Raw genomic sequence first — 16,003 nt, forward strand, 5'->3', positions numbered from 1 at the left:
CCTTCCTTTGCTCCCTCTCTCCCCCTTCCTCCTTTGCTCCCTTTCTCTCTCTCCCTTCCTCCGTACCTCTCTCTCTCTCCCTTCCTCCATACCTTTCTCTCCCTCCCTCCTTTGCTCCCTCTCTGTCCCTCCCTTCCTCCGTACCTCTCTCTATCTCTCCCTCCTTTGCTCCCTCTCTCTCTCGCCCCCCCTTTATCCGTACCTCTCTCTCTCCCTCCCTTCCTCCATACCCCTCTCTCTCTCCCTCCCTTCCTCCGTATCTCTCTCTCTCCCTCCCTCCTTTGCTCCCTCTCTTTCTCTCTCCCTTCCTCCATACCTCTCTCTCCCTCCCTCCTTTCCTCCCTCTCTCTCTCTTCCGTCCTCCGTACCTTTCTCTCCCTCTCTCCTTTGCTCCCTCTCTCTCTCCCTCCCTCCGTCTCTCTCTCTCCCTCCCTCATTTGCTCCATCTCTCTCTCTCCCTTCCTCCTTACCCCTTTCTCTCCCTCCCTCCTTTGCTCCCTCTCTCCCTCTCCCTTCCTCCGTACCTCTCTCTCTCCCTCCCTCCTTTGCTCCCTCTCTCTCTCTCCCTTCCTCCGTACCTTTCTTTCTCCCTCCCTCCTTTGCTCCCTCTCTCTCCCTCCCTCCTTTGCTCCCTCTCTCTCTCTCCCCCCGTTTCTGCGTACCTCTTTCTCTCCTTCCCTTCCTCCGTACCTGTCTCTCTCCCTCCCTTCCTTCGTACCTCTCTCTCCCCCCCCCTTCCTCCGTACCTCTCTCTTTCCCTCCTTCCTTTGCTCCCTCTCTCTCTCCCTCCCTTCCTCCGTACCTCTCTCCCTCCCTTTCTCCATACCTCTCTCTCACCCTCCCTCCTTTGCTCCCTCTCTCTCTCTCTCTCCCTTCCTCCGTACCTCTCTCCCTCCCTTTCTCCGTACCTCTCTCTCCCTCCCTTCCTCCGTACCTCTCCCTCTCCCTCCCTTTTTTGCTCCCTCTCTCTCCCTCCCTTCCTCCGTACCTCTCTCTCCCTCCCTCCTTTGCTCCCTCTCTCTCTCTCCCTCCCTTTCTCCGTACCTCTCTCTCTCCCTCCCTTCCTCCGTACCTCTCTCTCTCCCTCCTTTCCTCCGTATCTCTCTCTCTCCCTCCCTTCCTTTGCTCCCTCTCTCTCTCTCTCTCTCTTCCTTCCTCCGTACCTTTCTCTCCCTCTCTCCTTTTCTCCCTCTCTCTCTCCCTTCCTCCGTACCCCTCTCCCTCCCTCCCTCCTTTGCTCCCTCTCTCTCTCCCTTCGTCCATACCTATCTCTTTCCCTCCCTCCTGTGCTCCCTCTCTCTCCCTCCCTCCTTTGCTCCCTCTCTCTCCTTTCCTCCATACCTCTCTATCTCCCTCCCTCATTTGCTCCCTCTCTCTCTCTCCCTTCCTCCGTACCTCTCTCTCTCTCCCTCCATCTTTGCCCCCTCTCTCTCTCTCTCCCTTCCTCCATACCTCTCTCTCTCCCTCCCTCCTTTGCTCCCTCTATCTCTCACTCTCTTTCTGCGTACCTCCCTCTCTCCCTCTCTTTATCCTTACCTCTCTCTCTCCCTCCCTTACTCTCTACCTCTCTCTCTCCCTCCCTTCCTCCGTACCTTTCTCTCTCCCTCCCTTCCTCCGTATCTCTCTCTCTCCCTCCCTCCTTTGTTCCCTCTCTCTCTCCCTCCTTACCTCTCTCTCTCTCCCTCCCTCCTTTGCTTCCTCTCTCTTTCTCCCTCCGTCCGTATCTCTCTCTCTCCCTCCCTCCTTTGCTCCCTCTCTTTCTCCCACCCTCCTTACCTTTCTCTCTCCCTCCCTCCTTTGCTCCCTCTGTCTCTCTCTCTCCCTCCCTACCTCTCTCTCTCACTCCCTCCTGTGCTCCCTCTCTCTCTCTCCCTCCCTTCCTCCGTACCTCTCTCTCTCCCTCCCTCCTTTTCTCCCTCTCTCTCTCCCTCCTTACCTCTCTCTCTCCCTCCCTCCTTTGCTCCCTCTCTCTTTCTCCCTTCCTTGGTACCTCTCTCTCTCTCTCCCTCCCTCTTTTGCTCCCTCTCTCTCTCTCCCTTCCTCCGTTCCTCTCTCTCTCCCTCCCTCTTTTGCTCCCTCTCTCTCTCCCTTCCTCCGTACCTCTCTCTCTCCCTCCCTCTTTTGCTCCCTCTCTCTCTCCCTCCCTCCTTACCTATCTCTCTCCCTCCCTCCTTTGCTCCCTCTCTCTCTCTCTCCCTCTCTTCCTCTGTACCTCTCTCGCTCCCTTCCTTCCTCTGTACCTCTCACTCTCCCTCCCTCCTTTGCTCTCTCTCTCTCCCTCCCTCCTTTGCTCCCTCTCTCTCTCTTCCTCCCTCCGTAACTCTCTCTCTCCCTCCCTTCTTTGCTCCATCTCTCTCTCCCTCCCTCCTTACCTCTCTCTCCATCTGTCTCTCCTGTGCTCCCTCTCTCTCTCCCTCCCTCCGTACCTCTCTCTCTCTCCCTCCCTCCTTTGCTGCCTCTCTCTCCCTTCCTCCATACCTCTCTATCTCCCTCCCTCCTTTGCTCCCTCTCTCTCTCTCTCCCTTCCTCCGTACCTCTCTCTCTCCCTCCCTTCTTTGCCCCCTCTCTCTGTCTCCCTTCCGCCATACATCTCTCTCTCCCTCCCTCATTTGCTCCCTCTATCTCTTTCTCCCTCTCTTTCTCCGTACCTCTCTCTTTCCCTTCCTCCGTACCTCTCTCTCTCCCTCCCTTCATCCGTACCTCTCTCTCTCCCTCCCTTCCTCCGTACCTTTCTCTCTCCCTCCCTTCCTCCGTACCTCTCTCTCTCCCTCCCTCCTTTGCTCCCTCTACGCGGTTCATACTTCGCAATAAGTCAAGTCAAGTTAATATTTATTTTTAAAAAAAACTAGGGTTACATGAATAAAATAAATAAAAATTGCAATAAACACGACAAAAAAGATGTAATAATGAGACACAACACTTCGAATTAACCTAAAATAAATCTCATAACAAAATAATTGTAATCATTTTTTTTTTACAGGAATGTATATGTTTCTGTGTTTGTTTTTGTTTTAATACAAAAAAAAACCGTGATCAAATAATCAGAACTCTTTCAAAATACTCTTAATAAAATATATTAAATGCAATAACTTTTTTTTTAATTCAAATAAATGTTTTAGTTTGACTGCATTTGAATAGAAACTGAATTCTGATGAAAGCAGTTACTGTAAAGTCATTTGAAGTCACATAATAAAAATCACATGGTTTAGTTGAGCAGACCACAAAGTGCAGAGCTAAAATATGTGTATGAATCTGTGTGAAAATCCAGTCCGTTTGTCCACAGGGATGCTAGGAAGCAGTCAAATGGGGTCGCTCAATCTGCTCAAATCCAGTCAAATGGGGTCGCACGGGCCGACAAATGGGGACGTCCCCGTTTGTCGGAAGCGTCCCCATTTGACTGCTCTCCAGTGACAATCGTCCCCATTTGTCGGTAAAACCACCTACACACATGTGTGTGTGTGTGCATGTGTGTGTGTGCATGTGTGTGTGTGTGTGTGTGTGTGTGTGTGTTTATGTGTGCATGTGTGTGTGTATACGTGGGTGTGGATGTGTGTGTGTGTATGTGCGCAGTCTTTGCTTTCGTTTACAATTATTCTCTGTATATGTTCCAAGGACAGGTTGGAAGATTAGGCTAAGCCTAAAACCTTTATCCTTATGTAATAAAGTTCTGAGTTCTGAGTTCTGAGTTCTCTCTCTCTCTCTCTCTCTCTCTCTCTCTCTCTCTCTCTCTCTCTCTCTCTCTCTCTCTCTCTCTCTCTCTCTCTCTCCCCCCATGAGAAGATTAACAACGTTTTTAAATACACACCAGAATTGTCATTGTTTTGCAGTCCAACCCACATGTCGTCTTTCAATCCCTGTAGCACATCATTGACCGCCACGAATTCTCCCAGCGACTCTATTTCCGTTAAAGCGCCACCTAGCGATGCACACGTCACTTCCGCTGCGTCTTTCGACGTGGTGGTCTCATGCACCACGTAGCAACTTCCGGTGTGTTCCATCCATGCCGAGGCTATTAAAAAAACATTGAGAACAAAGAAAGATAGCTTTCATTATATTATAGCCTATTAAAAATAAAAGTTTGTGGAAATAAAGATGTGACAACAGAAATATTTTGGGTTTATGATTATAACGAGCTCATGGTTCAGTTAAACAAAATCAGATCAATTTCTGTTAACATTCCAAAGACAGTTCCGTACGGTGGGGTACTAGTCAAGCATTCAAACCGAAAACAAATGTTAATAGCCGTTATCTGAAGCATGCTGCCTCTCTTATGTATTGCACATGAGTTTCAACCTAAATGCGTCATCACGTACGTATGACGTGGTTAAATGACGTTACTGCCACGTTGAATTACTTCTACCTGAATGTGTCATCACGAATACATCACGTGCTGCCGTCACTACCACGGTTGAATTTCTTCTGCCTGAATGAATCATCGCGTACAAATGGCGTGGTTAGTTCATCTCTGTTTTACTGCCTTTGATGCCGTGGCTGACTTTTTTGTACCTGAGTAACCATTTCGTACACATGATCTACTTTGTTCATCTCTGTTTTAATGCGTTTAATTAACAGCATGGCTGACTTCCCGGCTTCTACCGAAATACATTATCACCTACACAATCATGACCTACTGTGATCATTTTTGTTCAAAATGCCTTTACTGCCGATTGTTATACTCCACATCGATTCTTGGCTCCCGAAGCCGACTTTGCACTGGGTCACCCGTGTGTGTGTGCGTTTTTACATTTAGTCAAGTTTTGACTAAATGTTTTAACGTAGAGGGGGAATCGAGGCGAGGGTCGTGGTGTATGTGTGTCTGTGTGTGTGTGTAGAGCGATTCAGACTAAACTACTGGACCGATCTTTATGAAATTTGACATGAGAGTTCCTGGGTATGATATCCTCAGATGTTTTTTTCATTTTTTCGATAAATGTCTTTTATGACGTCATATCCGGCTTTTCGTGAAAGTTGAGGCGGCACTGTCACGCCCTCATTTTTTAACCAAATTGGTTGAAATTTTGGTCAAGTAATCTTCGACATAGCCCGGACTTTGGTATCGCATTTCAGCTTGGTGGCTTAAAAATTAATCAATGACTTTGGTCATTAAAAATCGGAAAATAAAAAATATGTTTTATATAAAACGATCCAAATTTACGTTCATCTTATTCTTCATTATTTTCTGATTCCAAAAACATATAAATATGTTATATTTGGATTAACAACAAGCTCTGAAAATTAAATATATAAACATTATTATCAAAATTGTTTTTTTTTTAAATCTATTTAGAAACACTTTCATCTTATTCCTTGTCGGTTCCTGATTCCAAAAACATATAGATATGATATGTTTGGATTAAAAACACGCTCAGAAAGTTAAAACGAAGAGAGGTACAGAAAAGCGTGCTATCCTTCTCAGCGCAACGAATACCCCGCTCTTCTTGTCAATTCCACTGGCACTGCCTTTGCCACGGGCGGTGGAGTGACGATGCTACGAGTATACGGTCTTGCTGCGTTGCGTTGCGTTCAGTTTCATTCTGTGAGTTCGACAGCTACTTGACTAAATGTTGTATTTTCGCCTTACGCGACTTGTTACATTTAGTCAAGTTTTAACGTAGAGGGGGGAATCGAGACGAGGGTCGTGGTGTATGTGTGTCTGTGTGTCTGTGTGTCTGTGTAGAGCGATTCAGACTAAACTACTGGACCGATCTTTATGAAATTTGACATGAGAGTTCCTGGGTATGAAATCCCCAGACGTTTTTTTTTCATTTTTTCGATTAATGTCTTTTATGACGTCATACCCGGCTTTTCGTGAAAGTTGAGGCGGCACTGTCACGCTCTCATTTTTCAACCAAATTGGTTGAAATTTTGGTCAAGTAATCTTCGACAAAGCCCGGACTTCGGTATTGCATTTCAGCTTGGTGGCTTAAAAATTAATTAATGACTTTGGTCATTAAAAATCTGAAAATTGTAAAAAAAAATTTTTTTTTTTATAAATCGATCCAAATTTACGTTCATCTTATTCCCCATCATTTTCTGATTCCAAAAACATATACATATGTTATATATAGATTACAAACAAGCTCTGAAAATTAAAAATATAAAAATTATTATCAAAATTAAAATGTCCAAATCCATTTAAAAACATTTTCATCTTATTCCTTGTCGGTTCCTGATTCCAAAAACATATAGATATGATATGTTTGGATTAAAAACACGCTCAGAAAGTTAAAACGAAGAGTGGTACAGAAAAGCGTGCTATCCTTCTCAGCGCAAGTACTACCCCGCTCTTCTTGTCAACTTCACTGCCTTTGCCGTGCGCGGTGGACTGACGATGCTACGAGTATACGGTCTTGCTGCGTTGCATTGCGTTCAGTTTCATTCTGTGAGTTCGACAGCTACTTGACTAAATGTTGTATTTTCGCCTTACGCGACTTGTTACATTTAGTCAAGTTTTGACTAAATGTTTTAACATAGAGGGGGAATCGAGATGAGGGTTGTGGCGTATGTATGTATGTATGGGTGTGTGTGTGTGTGTGTGTGTGTGTGTGTGTGTGTGTGTGTGTGTGTGTGTGTGTGTGTGTGTGTGTGTACAGCGAATCAAAGAAAACTACCGGACCGATCGCGATCTTCATGAAACTTTACATGAGAGTTCCCGAGTATAATATCCCCACACGTTTTTTTCATTTTTGTTATAAATGTCTTTGATGACGTCATATCCGGCTTTTTGTGAAAGTTGAGGCAGCACTGTCACGCTCTCATTTTTCAACCAAATTGGTTGACATTTTGGTCAAGTAATCTTCGACGAAGCCCGGACTTTGGTATTGCATTTCAGCTTGGAGACTTACAAATTAATTCATGAGTTTGCTCATTAAAGTTGTCGTTAAAATCGATTTTTCGCAAACAGATTTAAAATTGATTGCATTGTATTTCTCATCTTCTCCTGAATTCAAAAATATATAGATATGTCATGCTTACTCTAAAAATATGCTCAGAATGAAAGGAAATAGGTTCAGTAAGTACTACGGACGCGTGCTTCGCAGGGGAGAGCGTGACCCGTCTCGGTCTTCGGTATGGTTAGCCGAGACTATCTGAATGTAGTCTCGGCGATGATTGGTTTGTGGTGTTGATCTTGACTGAATGTCTTTATATCGCTTCACGCGACTTGTTTTTCTCTCTGTTTATCATGCTGTCCCTTTTGAAATAGGCTTGGTTTCCCCGTGTACATACTTACGCTGGATCACCTCCTTTGTTGTTTAACATTGGTTCTTAAATTTTCATGACTTTCAGCATTGTATGTTCTGTCCTGCTTAATTCCCTTGAGTTGTGGATATTCTGCGATAGTTCTCTGATCTTCTTCTTCTTCTTCGTCGTTCGCTCAGACAGCAACTCCGGAGGCCCTGATGAAGGCTGCTGTACGCCGGAGGCTCTCCATGGTTGTTCTCTGATCTTATAATGCAGGTTTAACACGCCAGACATGCCGGCAAATCAATGAGTTTATTTCTTTGTTGTTGAAATTCACCTCTCGGTGTTATTGATTATTTTGCATTTTCAGTATGAATTCTACTCTGGTAAAGGAAATGTGTGTCGAGGAGAAGATTGGTTCACGGAATATGCCAATCACCCGCAGTGTCAAATGAGAAGATCAAAGTTAATTCAGCGCAGAAAAAAAAACCCAAACCATGTGCATATATATATATTTTGTCTTTTTACATTTAGTCAAGTTTTGACTAAATGTTTTAACGTAGAGGGGGGAATCGAGACGAGGGTCGTGGTGTATGTATGTGTGTGTGTGTGTGTGTGTGTGTGTGTGTGTGTGTGTGTGTGTGTGTGTGTGTGTGTCTGTGTATCTGTGTGTGTGCGGTGTAGAGCGATTCTGATTAAACTACTGGACCGATCTTTATGAAATTTGACATGAGAGTTTCTAGGAATGATATGCCCGGACCTTTTTTTAATTTTTTTCGATAAATGTCTTTGATCACGTCATATCCGGCTTTTTGTAAAAGTTGAGGCAGCACTGTCACACCCTCATTTTTCAATCAAATTGATTTAAATTTTGGCCAAGCAATATTCGACAAAGGCCGGACTTTGGTATTGCATTTCAGCTTGGTGGATTAACAAATAATTAATGAATTTGGTCATTAAAAATCGGAAACTTGTCATTAACATTTTTTTTAAACGATTCAAAAACAATTTCATCTTATTGTTCGTCATTTTCTGATTCCAAAAACATATACATATGCTATATTTGGATTACAAACAAGCTCTGAAAATTAAAAATATGAAAATTATGATTATAATTAATTGTCCGAAATCGATTTCGAAACAATTTCATCTTATTCCTTGTTGGTCCCTGATTCCAAAAACATATAGATATGATATGTTTGGATTAAAAACAAACCCCGTACGCTAACAAGAATAGAAATACAGAAAAGCGTGTTATCCTACTCAGTGCGACCATTACCGCACTATTCTGGCTTGTCGATGTCACTGCCTTTGCCACGAGCGATGGACTGACGAAACTACGAGTATGCGGTCTTGGTGAAAAAATGCAGTGCGTTCAGTTTCATTCTGTGAGTTCGACAGCTTGACTAAATGTTGTTATTTCGCTTTACGCTACTTGTTGTTTGTTTTCATCTTGTCTCACTCTCAAGAAATACAACTTCCCAACAGGGCGTATATAAAACTGACCCATTTACAATCGGAAAACGTCCATTAGCTTACAATCATTGATTCTTTTTAGAATTATGCGGAAACTTGACGACATTACGCAATCGAGGTTTCCCGTTTGTGTACTTTCCGCTCCCCCGGTTCTGATGACGTAGTACGCTGGAGGGCAAAGCGACTTTGCGAGTCTACACGAATGATAAAGAGAGTGGTGGTTTCTGTCAATCTTTCGCTTGAACATGTCAAAACCCGGTGTCAAACCGCAAGAAAAGTATGTAGATACTTTAGATTCTGTATCCAGAAAGCGATATGAATCGAAATTGAGCGCGGTTGGCGGCCTAGATCCGTATGAAAATGGTCAGTGGAGTGACGATGTCGGTCTTTTTCCTCCTGTTGCCCAAGACGACATTTCCGACTATTTGGTGCATCGCACGAGCTATTATACAAGGAAATCATTTAAAGCGAATAAACAACTTGGTGCACACAACCAGCAGACATCAGGATGGGTGAAAAACTGTTCGCCCACAAACCCAGAGGCTGTGACAACACCATCATCACTGCTGAGGTAAGCACAAACACTGAAACAGTAACACACAACACAGTAGGCCCACTTTTTACTTTAGCCTACACCTTTGGGAAGGCATTGTGCCATCTTCACTTCAGCAGGTTTTGTCATAGTGTACTGTAAAATCTTGCATTATCATGAAATTAAATAAAAGTGTGCATAAAGTCAGTGTTCATTTGGGGTGTTTTTGTGACTGTCTTATGTGACATACATTCTCAAGCATGATTTCTCCTTTTGACTGATTTGACTCTTTTTGAGTCTTGACAAATTTGAGCGCTGTGTACTCTGAGTATGAGAAGTAGATTTATGAAGACACCAGGTTGGCATTGCTGTGTATTTGTTTGGATGACATGGTTCGGTTTTGGCACACTGACAGTATGTGATGTACATGCTTTGATGCTGAAGGTTTCATTTGGTGGGTTTTTTTGCACTGTGACTCACTATGTGTGCAACAGTGTTGGCGATAAATGTTCAAGTACTAGATTTATTATAGATTATTTACATTGTTGTTTTTGCTTGCAGGTGTTCCATTCCCAGAGCCTGTGTGAGAAGCCGTTGAAGCCATGGGTGATCATCGAGCAAGATGGGACTGTTCTCACTGCACACTGCAACTGCATGGCAGGGATTGCGGAGTCTTGTAGCCACATCGCGGCAGTGTTGTTCACTGTATATGCATCTGTTCGAATTCGTGACAGCCAGACACCAACACAGGTGGGTTTTCACTTTTGTAGCTCTGTTATTTTGATATTTTCTTCTATTTTTTTTAAAAGTTTTTGCACATTGTGCAAACAGTGAAGCATTACAGAAATGAAAACACGCGGAAAGATTTTTTTGGTTCACATTCTGTGCAATAACTTTTGAGCTGCTCCATTTTTTTTAAACATTTAATATAATTTAAAATGCCTAAAAGTTGAAGAATTTTCTAGTTCACTGACAACCGCGCGAGTCACCTACGTTATAATTTAAATATATTAACATCTTTGTGGGATTTTGATCACACCCTCCCGTAGAATGCTTAATTGCTGTGTATACAGCAGTGGGAAAGGCCATTTGAGCCCTTGCAGGACCGAGAAATTGTTACTTTCATGACAATCTTTCAAACAAATTTGTAGCAAAATGCTAAACATTTTCATTCAATTGCAGGTGCCTGCTGGCTGGGTGGTTCCCCCAACGAAGGATGTTGTCTACAGGAAGGCTGCCGACATCGACTTTACGTCAGCTGCAACTAAGAAGCGTCGCTTGGATGGCTTTATCAACGGAACCCCAACTCTCACCAAAGCAAAGAGAAAACAAACCAATGTGGCTGCTCCAACTAAGGATGAACTGAATTCATTTTTTGAAGCATTTCAATTCTCAAAGACCGGTGTGAAACCGGCTGTGCTATCTCTTGTTCCAGAGTATGCGACGGACTACAAAAACCAACAAGCAACAGTGAGACTGCCAAAATTTCTGGGAGATTTAGAAGATGAAGAACAGGTTCAGAGGACGTACAGTGAAGTTCTGCAGCATTGTGAAAATGTGGATATCTCTGTAACTGAAGAGCAATGCATCATCGCCGAAAGAGAAACCAGAGCGCAAAGGAATTCAAAGACCCGGGCCAGGCTCAGGACCGGGCGTATTACTGCATCACGGGCGCACCAAGCACTCCACACCAATCCAGCAAAGCCTTCAATGAGTCTCATCAGCCTGGTCTGCCGACCCAAGGGCCCAAGAAAAGAGACTGCTTCTATGCAGTGGGGCATTGAAAAAGAACACATCGCCTTGTCCGAATATGAAGAAATGGCTTCAAAACAGCACAAGCATTTTCAAATGGACAAGTGTGGACTCTTTATTCATGCCCAGTTCCCCTTCTTGGGTACCTCACCAGACGGTGTGCGATACTGCAGCTGCTGTGGCCGGGGATGCGTTGAGGTGAAATGCCCTGCTTCCAAGGCTTCCTGTACACTTTCAGAATGTTTGGAAGATCCCAAATTCTATTTGGAGAAAAGAGACAGGGTACTGAGCTTGAAGGAGAAGCATGAATACTACACACAAGTGCAGCTTCAGATGTCTGTTACCAAGACTGAGTTTTGTGACTTTGTTGTGTGGACGCCAAAGGATCTTGCGGTGGTCAAGGTGGAATATGACCCAGAGTTCATGCAAGATGCCCTGGAAAAGCTTGCCCATGTGTACCAGGTGGCAATCTTGCCAGAACTTGTGGGGAAAGTGTTTTCACGTGCAAGGCCACAGCCACCAACAGCCACCAACACACAGTCAGCATGTCCTCTGCCTCTGTCGCCAACCAAGGGAAGTGCAGCACAACTAACATGTTCTGGCAGCCCTGTCAAACTGTTTTGCTACTGTAAGAGAGGGGAAGAAGAAGATGCAATGGTTGCATGCGACAATGAGAATTGCAAGCTTGAGTGGTTCCATTTCTTCTGTGTTGGAATCAAAAGCGCACCAAAAGGCCAATGGTACTGTCCAGACTGTAGGCAGTTGCCCGAGTTCAGGCGCACAGGCAAATCTAAACCCAAAGTGTTGAGTCAACAACGGTTATAGGTGTTGGACTTTTGGAGTTCAGTTAATCCTTAGGCTGGTTGTCGCGCTACTTTACGTATACTGTCACCTGGTTGTCACGACATATGACGCGCTACTGGCTCAGTCTGTTTGGTCGGTTCCGATTACCTCCCATGGATGCGAAAACCTATATGACCGTTTCTCTCTCTGTTAATTCACCAGTGGCTATGTAACATGTGTTACATAATTGCACCAGTGTAAGGGTTAATATGCTTACTAATTATTTTTTCTTCTTCTTTGGTAAGCATGTAATATTGTGAATTACTAGCATTGTAGCAGAAGCACATGACTTCACCATTAATTTTTATGGTTTGTCTCATGGCTGTTTACTGAATGTGTTGCACTACGACATGACTCCTTGTAAGAAAGTTGCATTTGATTTTGTGTATTTTCACACAAAAAAGAAATGTATGCCTATTTTTTGGTTTGCGTTATGCTGATTTTTCTTGTTTATTGTTTTGCACTATGACATACATGTATATGGCTGCAAAAGTGCCATTTTGGTTTCATGAGTTTTTGAAAGAAAGCAGTGTTGCCGTTTTGTTTTGGTTAAGCAATAAAGCTAGTTTCATGCATCTATGTTGTTTGTTTATGATTGTTGATGCGTAAATTAGAAAGCCACCTTAAACTTCTTGTTTTTCGCTTTTTCTTGCTTCAGAGAGAGAGAGAACTAAGTTCTGCACAAACACTTTGAAATATATGGACAGAATGCACAATAATGTTGTCACCAGACTTGCAAAGTCACCATTTTATTTTCAATGAGAATTGCTTTACCACAAAAACATTCAGAGAAGAAAACAAATGCACATCACTACAATTAGTACAAAGTTACTGTGAACAAAACTACTAATCAAAAGGAACAACGGATGGACAAATAGTTACCAGAGCACAAGACACTGTGACAATTTGGTCCAAAGTGGTCGTAGTTGCACCTTCGGCACAAGTCAACATAGTGATTGGAATGGTAGAATCAATAATGGCATATTTTTGAATGATGTTACCAATCACCCTTTCAACATGAATCCGGACATGTGCTATTTTGCGGGTTGATTCAACATCAAAAGCAGATAGTTGCTTTTTACCTTTGATAAAAGCTGGTATTCTAACTTCAGCACACATCAGTCCAACACTATCATTGATATTAAACCCACGATCAGCCAAAACAAGGTCACCTGGTAGGAGATTGTCCAAAAATGTGCTGTTTTCAGTTACCCATTTGTCACTGGTTCTCCCGCCCCAACCTTCAGAAATGAATGACACAACTCCTTGTGGTGTTATGCCAATCAGGTACTTGATGGTGTTGTGATGTTTGTAGCTGGACCATGTTTGTGCCCTGGCAAGCAGATTTGAAGGAGTCTCGATAACAGTAACTTTGTTGCCAAAATCTGGTTTAAAATTAAATGGCATGGTTCTTCGCAAACTTTCTCTGTCCGGCCACGAGATGAGTGGCATCATCCTGACATACATGACATCCAGTACCTTGAGAAATATGCGTGACACTGAATTGTCAGAAATACGAAACAAATCAGCAACAACATGTCCAGGCAGATTCAATCTCAGTCTAGTGAGGACAATCAGCACTTGTTGAAATTTGCTTGTGATCGATCTGGGTCCACTAGAAATGTGAGGCGTGAGGAATGACACCAAAGCAGCAAGAGTCAAAAAAGATGGCAGGCCTGTGTAATACTTCACCTTCTCATCATCTCGAGACCCATCTTCATTACAAAAAAAAGAGTCATCTGACATGGTGGCGGCATTCAGTTTCATGCGTAGAGTAAGGTTTTCTGTTCTCAGAATCTGTAGCTCAGACTCCATGGCTTCTAGATAAGAGATGGTAAAGTCAGTATGGACTTCCTGTGCCACACTTTGTTGCAAATCAGAGGCCACTTCATCAAGCCCATAATCAGCATCCCCTTCAACATCACTCACAGATGCATCACTGTCAGTGGTGTCATCACTGTCATCAGCATGAACTGCAAAAGTAAGAACCATAACAGTTAACATACACATGACATTTTGTTTACTTGAAATGAATTCTATGTTTAGGTGATCATACAGCTTTGAAATGATTTTGGTTGTTTTTAACTCAAGTTTAAATAAACGTTTCTTTTTGGTTGTGAAAAAACTTGAAACTGTATCTAAGCGCATAGTCCCCTTGAAAACTGTGCACTTACTGACATAGTAACAATAGCATTTCCTTTAAAAAGTGTTTACTTTTTAATTTCCCGCACCACATCAAGAATCTAAACACGAAGGTAGTGACATCATACATGACAATGCCAGATTTGCCAAAGTTGAAAATTGCATTTTCGAAAGGCGAGATTTTTTCAAAAACATAAGTTTTTTTGTGGCTGTAAAAATGATGTTAAAGATAAACAATGAAATGTTTTATGTGTAATATTTAGTGCATACCGTTGTGGTAATGTCCTTGTCTCTGTTGCTGTCTCTTCTGTTTCCTTTCGAACCGGTCCACATCAGTAGATGCACTTTTACTTTTGTAGCCAAGGTGCAAAGTTGGGATCCGGCTGGGTGCATCATCTCGGTAGAACTCAGCAGGTTTTCCTGTCATCAAAATCAAGTGAAAATGTAATAATAACTTCACTAAAACTTGACTTGTACAATTTATATATAAACAAAACAAACTGTGAAACACTCCAATCTTTTCCTCTGGAAGAAGGGCATGTCCCTCCACAGGTGTTTTCTGTTTGGGGGGTGTGGAGGGCAAAGTTGTTGTTTTTGTTTTTGGGTTTTTTCCAAGTAAATGTGATGCAGGAAATAAAAACAAATACAGTCCCAGTCTTTACATCTCATATGGTATGAAATTTGTATCATGTGAGAACTGAACACAAGCCGTAGATTATCATAGACTAAAAGCCATCCAACACTGAACTCTGAAGGCTCTCAAAAATGGCAGACTTGTTCAGCCAGGTTGCCAGTGATAATGGGCAGCTGCAATTTCTCACTTGCCTAGAAAGATCAATAATAAAGTGTATGTGAACCATTGAACACTTTTAAATATGCTTACCGTTCACAAAGTGGCGTGAACACACACGTATCCAGGGTTTCACTGTTTTGTCCGTGATCGTCTTTCGATTGGTTTGGGCGAGCAAAAGCCTTCTCCTTTTGGCTGTCAACTCGCGTATTTTGGAGCCATTGTTGAATATAACTGCCGGAATTCTATGGCAAGAGATCCCAAGATCCCTAGTACTTCGTTTCGAACAATGCTTGACACAGCAATCGTTCGTCATGGTGAGAAAATGAAACTGAATAGACTGACGCGACTCGCTTTCAACCATGCGGAGAGTGGACACTGCATCACCCGCCAGTGTTTACCCTCCAGGGGCGGCAACGCACAAAGTGATGACGTAGATCGGGATAGGTCGATACGGACACACTTTTAAATGTTTAATGTCATCTTTAAGCCTATATTCCAATATAGCTCAGACATATGGGAACGGTCACGTGAGGATTCAGGCAATCCAAAAATCTCCGCGTTTTCGTGGATTTTCGCAAAAGCAAACAAAATTTGAAGAAAAAAAATATGCACAATTTATCTGTTACCAGAGGGGGTTAAATTTATTTTTACAAGGCCAAAATGCTTCAGCTTCTGGGGGCAACGCACCCAGATCCCCACCAGGAGACCTAAACGGCCCCCTCGGCCCCCGGCCCCCGGCCCCCGGTGTGTGTGTGTGTGTGTGTGTGTGTGTTTTTGTGCATGTGTGCTTGTTGTAAGCATGTGTCTGTTGTATGTGTGTGTGTGTGTGTGTGTGTGTATGTGTGTGTGTTTGTGTGTGTGTGTGTGTGTGTGTGTGTGTGTGTGTGTTTTGTGCATGTGTGCTTGTTGTAAGCATGTGTCTGTTGTATGTGTTTGTTTGCGTGTTTTTTGACTGTGCACTGTGCTGAGCTGCGAAAAAATGTGATTCTTTGTATTTTATGCAAACATGTATATGTGCTCTTTGATGAGTATTTTCCGTTTCATCCGAGACAAGTGTATTAGTTGTATATATCGTGTTGTGATTTTGATTGAACTTGTAAATTGAACTTGTAAAGCGCTTCGAGCTGTGGAGAAGCGTCCATTATTATTATTATTTTTATCTATTTCCTTGAAACTCATCCTTCCTTGAATGGGTTGCTTTGGATTAAAAACGCGCATTTGTTTGCATTGAGAAAGCTCCTGAATGTCTGAAACCTCCCAACAACCATGGAGTGGAGAATCTG

The 16,003-nt window shown here is 43.1% G+C and overlaps 3 protein-coding genes across 4 annotated transcripts in view; 2 read left to right on the forward strand and 1 right to left on the reverse strand.

Moving 5' to 3' along the window:
- LOC138971000 (myelin regulatory factor-like) overlaps positions 1–16,003 on the forward strand; it is a 333,475-nt gene that overhangs the window by 107,068 nt on the left and 210,404 nt on the right. The gene's annotated exons all lie outside the window — the stretch shown is intronic.
- On the forward strand, positions 9,737–11,767 carry LOC138971960 (uncharacterized). Its single transcript, XM_070344805.1, has 2 exons — positions 9,737–9,940; positions 10,373–11,767. The coding sequence occupies exons 1-2, from the start codon at positions 9,845–9,847 to the stop codon at positions 11,765–11,767; spliced, it is 1,491 nt and encodes a 496-aa protein (XP_070200906.1). The 5' UTR covers positions 9,737–9,844.
- Positions 12,515–15,081, reverse strand: LOC138971961 (uncharacterized). Its single transcript, XM_070344806.1, has 3 exons — positions 15,063–15,081; positions 14,198–14,347; positions 12,515–13,758 (listed from the first exon to the last, which is right to left on the reverse strand). The coding sequence occupies exons 1-3, from the start codon at positions 15,079–15,081 to the stop codon at positions 12,632–12,634; spliced, it is 1,296 nt and encodes a 431-aa protein (XP_070200907.1). The 3' UTR covers positions 12,515–12,631.

Source organism: Littorina saxatilis, linkage group LG7, assembly GCF_037325665.1.
Source record: "Littorina saxatilis isolate snail1 linkage group LG7, US_GU_Lsax_2.0, whole genome shotgun sequence".
NCBI classification, from domain to species: domain Eukaryota; kingdom Metazoa; phylum Mollusca; class Gastropoda; order Littorinimorpha; family Littorinidae; genus Littorina; species Littorina saxatilis.

Bases quoted from the DNA above. Each gene is read 5' to 3' on its own strand.
- LOC138971960 (XM_070344805.1), top strand. From the start codon at position 9,845: ATGGCAGGGATTGCGGAGTCTTGTAGCCACATCGCGGCAGTGTTGTTC. The intron at 9,941-10,372 runs GTGGGTTTTCAC...ATTCAATTGCAG, and splicing joins ACAGCCAGACACCAACACAG to GTGCCTGCTGGCTGGGTGGT.
- LOC138971961 (XM_070344806.1), bottom strand. The intron at 13,759-14,197 runs GTATGCACTAAA...TTACTTTTGCAG, and splicing joins ACAAGGACATTACCACAACG to TTCATGCTGATGACAGTGAT.